Source organism: Lathyrus oleraceus, chromosome 5 (assembly GCF_024323335.1).
Source record: "Lathyrus oleraceus cultivar Zhongwan6 chromosome 5, CAAS_Psat_ZW6_1.0, whole genome shotgun sequence".
In the NCBI taxonomy this organism is placed as follows: domain Eukaryota; kingdom Viridiplantae; phylum Streptophyta; class Magnoliopsida; order Fabales; family Fabaceae; genus Lathyrus; species Lathyrus oleraceus.
Window position 1 is genome coordinate 598,499,623 of NC_066583.1, and position 7,109 is coordinate 598,506,731.

The 7,109-nt window shown below is 34.0% G+C and overlaps 1 protein-coding gene across 1 annotated transcript; it reads left to right on the forward strand.

Moving 5' to 3' along the window:
• The first annotated feature begins 428 nt into the window (after positions 1-428).
• On the forward strand, positions 429-990 carry LOC127083410 (uncharacterized). Its single transcript, XM_051023722.1, has one exon. It carries the CDS (start codon positions 642-644, stop codon positions 915-917), a length of 276 nt encoding a protein of 91 aa, XP_050879679.1. The 5' UTR covers positions 429-641; the 3' UTR covers positions 918-990.
• Positions 991-7,109: the final 6,119 nt, after the last annotated feature.

A 7,109-nucleotide genomic window follows, 5' to 3' on the forward strand; every position in this document is an offset into this window, starting at 1 on the left:
TCATGCACTAACAAAAATTGTGTTTTTACTTTTGATATCTCTGCATAATTATTAATCGAGTTGGATTAACAATGTTGTAATTTATCAAATACAAATGTGCCGAAATTTCTAACAAACGAATCATTAAATCTATTTTTTAACCAACAATAGCCGTTTTATTGTAAATTATTCATACCGTCAAAAAACGCTAGGTGACTATTTTGCCCTTCTTTGTTCTAATGGACTATTTTGCCCTTCTATACAACAAAAGGAAGGGGAAAAACCCGGACAGGACAAGACTATACAGCTGTAGACAACAATTTCGCGCATATAAATGAACATATTGTAAGCGTGACATATCTGTCATATGTACACGTACATGGTCCCAAAAATTGATGATACATTGAACTTCATTATGAAGCTTTTATTATTTACTATCATAATGACAAAACCATGGTTTCCACCAAAACCAGTAGCTAGCTTTTTCATGCCACTGGTTTTTACAAACATTGTTACGCCCAATCACATCTTACTTTAAGGTATATAAAACTATCTTCACTCAATTGCATCTTCAATCAAAACAAAATCAAGCTACAGAGGTTTCTTCCGTTTTTATCTACCAATTAGCCATACACTAAACTAGCAAGATTTCAAATTATTTCATGATGAGTTCAACAAGCAGAATTTGGACAGTTGCAGCTAGTGTTGGAGTTGTGGAAGCCTTGAAAGACCAAGGTTTATGCAGGTGGAATTATGGTTTAAGATTAGCTCAACATCATGTCAAAAATCATTTGAGATCTTTGTCTCAATCAAAGAAGCTTTCTTCTTCTTATTCTTATGCTATGGTTTCTAATAGATTAAAGGAAGAACAGGCAAAGCAATCTGAGGAATCTTTGAGGACAGTCATGTACTTAAGTTGTTGGGGTCCTAATAATTAGACCCGTTAATATTGTAACATATATTGACATGTACATTTTGTTTAATGGAAGTGTTAAGAAAATTCAAAACTTATGTGTGTTCTTTGACATTGTTTTGAATTTTAATTTCCTTTTATCAAAATTACCATACTCAAAGTAGAGGAAGATCCATATAATCATGTTTGAGATTTTTTTTTAGTATCAATTAAATGTTCATCCCATTTTTTTTCATAATGAGGTCATTAATAAAACAAATATGTATTTAGTTAGTAATCTAGTTTGTTAATGTATCCCATTTCTTTTTTTATTAAAAGTCTCTAATAGTGTTGGTTTTGTAAAAATGTGATGTTATTAAATGGAAATCGTGATATAATATGCAATGGAAAATAATTTTTTTTCTTAATTCGGTATTTACGAATGAACATGATCAATAATAAAAATGGTTATCTCTTGTGGTGATTAAAATCTTTGATGCAGAATTGGATTAATGAACACGAGTGTTGGACAAAAAACAACGCCATGCAAAATTGGATGAACGATCACGGGCGTTGGACAAAAAACAACGCATCTACTCAGTCCAGACGAACTAATTGTATTTGACCTCAGTGGTAGTGCTACAAATGAAAAGAGAGAGAGAGAGAGAGAGAGAGAGAGAGAGAGAGAGAGAGAGAGAGAGAGAGAGAGAGAGAGAGAGAGAGAGAGAGAGAGAGAGAGAGAGAGAGAGATTACGACAGGGGTTTAACAAACCGAATTTCATTAAGTCTAGGAGCTTATGCACACGGATTCTAATTATAGAACCACTTGTGTGGGCTACAAGCTGAAAAATCTCACTTAAGTAGATTGTACCTTATGGTGTACTATATTTCACTTAAGTCGGCGATACCTTACTATATTTCGTATTCCACTTAAGTGTGTTCTATCTTACAATATTCCGTAATTCTCTTAAGTACATTATACCTTACAATAATCCTTATTTATTCTATCTCTCATCAAGTTATCCTTATGTGTGTGATCATGTAGGTTCTTATGACATTGTCAATTATATTAAATCATACATTTAATATAATAAACAATGAGCGGTATCTAGTAGCACGTCATGTTATCCAAGTCACAAAATATCATGTGACATGACAAAACCTTTATGTGATAAGGCGTGTGTATACAATTACATTTTTTTCCTCGTGTCTATATTATGCACAAGACATAAAATGTGTCACCCTTCTCTAGTTTCGTATTGAACCCTTAGACATTTATTCTGTTATGCATGATGGAAAAATTTATCTAGGTCATTCATGTCCCTTAGCATGATTTGTGAAGTACCCATCAACTATCTTTATGGTCATCTAGTTATTGACAACATTTGATCAACAATAAAGTACTCGACTTTACATCTAAGGTCCATAGTGGTTTCAAGTCGAAGGGTGATATATACCACTATCATCGTGAGAATAACTTATGACACTTTACATAACATTCTAAGTAATATTCTCATAGCGGGTCAATCCACTATAATTATTACTCTTGATATTCATACATGTGTGAAGATTTGATAACTCTTTATCCATGATTTATGAGATGTGATAATCAGTCTATCCACATCATAGTATCAATGTTTTAATGTTATCCCACTTCTCAATAAATATCGACTAAGCATACTTTAAAAATAGTGTCCTTATATTTAATGCAATCTCATGATTAAGTCACACTTAATATTTCATTAAACAAACTAGCTATTCTAGAGACTTTATTATTTTGGAAAAACAAACATACTAAAGAAATGTCTTTTAATTATTAATAAATAATTTGATACGACTACCAAGTTCTAATAAAATTATTGGCCTTTATGGCTTACACCAATAATCTCCCACTATAACTAGAGCCAATCATGGATACACCTAATACCCATAGATCTAGTATGATCATCATGCTTTTGCTACGCAAGACGCTTTGCTAGTGGATCAACCACATTGTCAAGTGTTGGTACTTTGCATATCTTCACATCCCATCTATCGATTATCTCTCAAATGAGGTGATATCACCTAAGTATATGTTTGGATTATTGTGAGATTTAGGCTCCTTAGCTTGTGCGATAGCATCATTGTTATCAAAATAGAGATCAATGGATCCGCAATGCTAAGGATTATGCCAAGTTTACTAATGAACTTCTTTATCCAATCGACTTCCTTTGCTGCACTTGAGCAAGCAATATACTCGGCATCAGTTGGAGAATCAGTGAATGTATCCTACTTTGAACTTTTCCATCTCATAACACCACCATTTAAGCAAAACATATAACTAGATTGCAATCTGAAGTCATCCTTATCTTCCACGAAGCTAGCATCGGTGTATCCTGTAACACCCTACTTCCCGAATCGAAAAATAATTAAATATAACATGTATAACACATAAATCATTCAATTAGGATGTCATTCATACTATAAGAAAACATACATGAACAACATAATTCAAAATTAAACCATTTGATAAGAAATTGAATTTATAAAATAGTCGGCATAAAAGCCTCAACAACAATAAGTTTGAAAAGTGGTTCAATATCCAAATAAAGAAAAGATATACAACATAAGAAAATAAATAAAAGAACAATGTATTCCCCGTGTGTTACATATCAAAGTGACTCCAACTATAGACTCGATCGACATGCAACTAAAGAGGCACAACATCATCCTCTATATCAAGATCCTAGTTAGATACTTGATTATCTGTACTCTAGAGGAGTGCAGACACAATAACATAAAAAGGGGTGAGAATATATTTAAATAATAATCAGTGCATAAAACAATCAGGGTAGATTCACATATCACAAATCATACATGCACCATAATACCACCATGTATTCATACTCCACCCCACATCAAAATTAATCACCAATCACAATGTTATTCATCACCTTCAAAATCACAAAATTCATACAAGAGTATTCAACAACACTAAAAAATCTCATATGCACAACCGTTATGCAATGCAATGCAATAGCGACTCAACTCATGCATGTGGTACCTACTCAACAAATGGTTCTTCATATGAACTGGGTCTCATCTCTGAACTCTGAGCTTCAAGCCCCCGCTCTGAGTTCGGGATAAGTCACTAGTCCCCTCTCTGAGCTTGTGACTCACCTCTTTTACAACACAATAACATATGATGTGTGGCATGTAACAATGAAATGACAACAACACAACAAATGAATATAGCCCCACTTCTGACTCTAACAGTCATGCAACAACAACATGACAATGAATACAACCTCACTCTGACTGTAAATAATCATGCATTCAATGCATCACTAGTAGTTCTCACTCTGAACTACTCATCTCATCAATTTATCGGAAAGCATGCACACTAATTCACATAATCATACTTACATTTACAATATATATTCATACAATGAACATACATCTACATAACATTCAAGCATGTTAAATCATCTTAACATTGCTTCACCATTGATTCATTCATCTACATAATTAACCGCATGTTCGTTATCGTCAACTATTACATAACAAGAAAAGAAATTAATCTTCAAAAGTTCCAGTACCCATCTAGTCTCTTAATACATCACTATGGGATATACATGTGCGTTAGCTTCTAACACTTTGAACCACAACTTATTTGGATTTACGGAACTAAAGTTATGGCAAAAATACTAAACTAACGATTTTTTAGTTTCGACAATATATCAATCGATTAATTATAAGAATCAATCGATTGTCCCAGGGTGTCAATCGATTGAAACTGTAATTTTTTTCAAAAATTCCTATTTTAATCACATTTTCAGCAATCTTCATCCCTTCCAAATCCCATCCAAACATGTCCTAATACACTTAAATGTTTTATACTATAATGTCAACATTAATAATTATATGGCAGGAAATTAATACACCAAATTTCATGCAATTTACACATTAACATCAATTCACCATGGAAATTATATTTGTGTTCACCACATCAAACACATCAACAAGAATAACATCATATCCAACCTCACATACAATTCACATACCAAATTCTGAAATTATTACATCATGAACACATAATCACATATCAAGAGTTCATTATTAACATCAAGCAATAAAAAAAGAGAACTTCATTGAAGGTTAAGGGAAACCTCTCTAGCCTTTCATGATTAAGACACCCTTAGATGAATAATATCCCCCCCCCCTCTTACCTTGTAAATCCAGCAAAAGCACAAGCAAGCACTCCTAAGGTCTCCTCTCCAAAAACCCTACCTCTCAATTTCCTTTACTCTCCTTCTTCTCTTATTTCATGTTATTGACAAATGCTCTAAAAATCCTTATTATTCTATTTCTCTTCAAATATATACTAACCTAATTAAATCTCTTCTAATTATAATCTTGGCTCAACTAAACACAAGTCTCTCTCCACTAACTGTTTGATTCTCTTAATTTACAAAATTAGCCTAACTCTTCATATTCTACCAATTTTCTATTAATTAATTAACTAAATCCCCCCGAAACTAATTAATTAAGCATAATTTATCATAAATTTTGTCACCAGCCAAACACGTCATAAATCTTATAAATTAATATTTAAATAAATTAATAACTAAATAAATCAATTAAATAATCAAATAAATGACTAAATAAATCGGGGTATTATAACTCTCCCCCACTTAAAGAATTTTCGCCCTCGATAAGACTCCCTCATCCTACCCTCGAGCTCCCATGTCAAACTGCCACCATTAGGACCTCCCTAAACAACCTTCACGGAAGCGATCTCATTGTCTCGTAAGTGTTTCACTTCACTATGCTCAATCTTCAACGGCAAGGTCTCAACAATCAAGTTCTCTCTAACTTGCACATCGCCCACTTGAATCACATGAGACGGATTAGGAATATACTTCCTTAGTTTAGAGTTGAGACACATGAAAACATCATGAAGATTCAAAAGATAAAACGGGAGCGCAACTCGGTACGTCACCTCTCCTACCCTTTGAAGAATCTGAAATGGGCCAATGGAACGCGGCATAAGCTCCTTAGACTTCAACGTACGACCAACGCCAATTACTAGAGTAACTCTTAAGAACACACGATGCCCCTCCTGAAACTTCAGTGTTTCCTCCTCTTGTCATGATAGATCTTCTGGAGACTCTACTAAGCTTTCATCTTCTCTTGGATCATCTTGATCTTCTCGGTAGTCTGCTGAAAAATTTCAGGTCCGAGCACAACACTTTCACCAGAATCATACCATCACAAAGGTGTCTTATACCTCCTATCATAAAGAGCCTCAAATAGTACCATTTCAATACCATAATGTAAATTGTTGTTGTAAGTAAACTCAACCAACGGTAAGTAACTGTCTCAATTACCTACCTGCTCTAAAACACAAGCTCTCAACAAATCCTTCAAATACTGGATAGTCCTTTATGTCTGATCGTTCGTCTATGGATGATAAGTAGAACTCAACTTCAACTTAGTGCCAAGGTCTTCCTACAAACTCCCCCAAAACCTCGATGTGAATATCAAATCTCTATTAGAAATAATGCTTGAAGGAATACCATGCAAGCTAACGATCTTCTCAATATACAACTCAAACAACTTCTGCAAAGGAAAAGTCATCTTAATCAAAATTAAATGATCTGATTTAGTTAATTTATCCACTATAACCCAAATTGAATCATTCCCTTTAGAAGTATTAGGAAAACTCGTCACAAAATCCAGATAAATGATATCTCATTTCCACTCAAGAATACTCAATGGTTGCATCAGACCCGGTGACTTCTGATGTTCAATCTTCGACTTATGACAAGTGAAACACCCATAAACAAACTCGACCATGTCCTTCTTCATTCATGGCCACCAAAACATTTTCTTCAAGTATTGATACATTTTAATAGCACTGGGATGAATACTCATACCACTCTTGTGACCTTCCACAAGAATACTTTTCTCAATCACCAGCACATCAGGTATGCAAAATCTGTCTCTGAATGTCATCACACCATTCTCATCTATCCTAAGACCATATTCTTCACCTTGATTGATTAACACTTGTCGGTCAACCAATCCTAAATTGACTTTCTAACCTTCTCTGATTTCTTCAAGGATACCACTAGTCAGCTTCAACATGCCTAGCCTCACACTATTCAGAGTCCTTTCACACAACAGACTCAGATCTTTGAATTCGTTGATCAACTCCAATTCTCGAACCATCATCATCGACATATGCAATGACTTC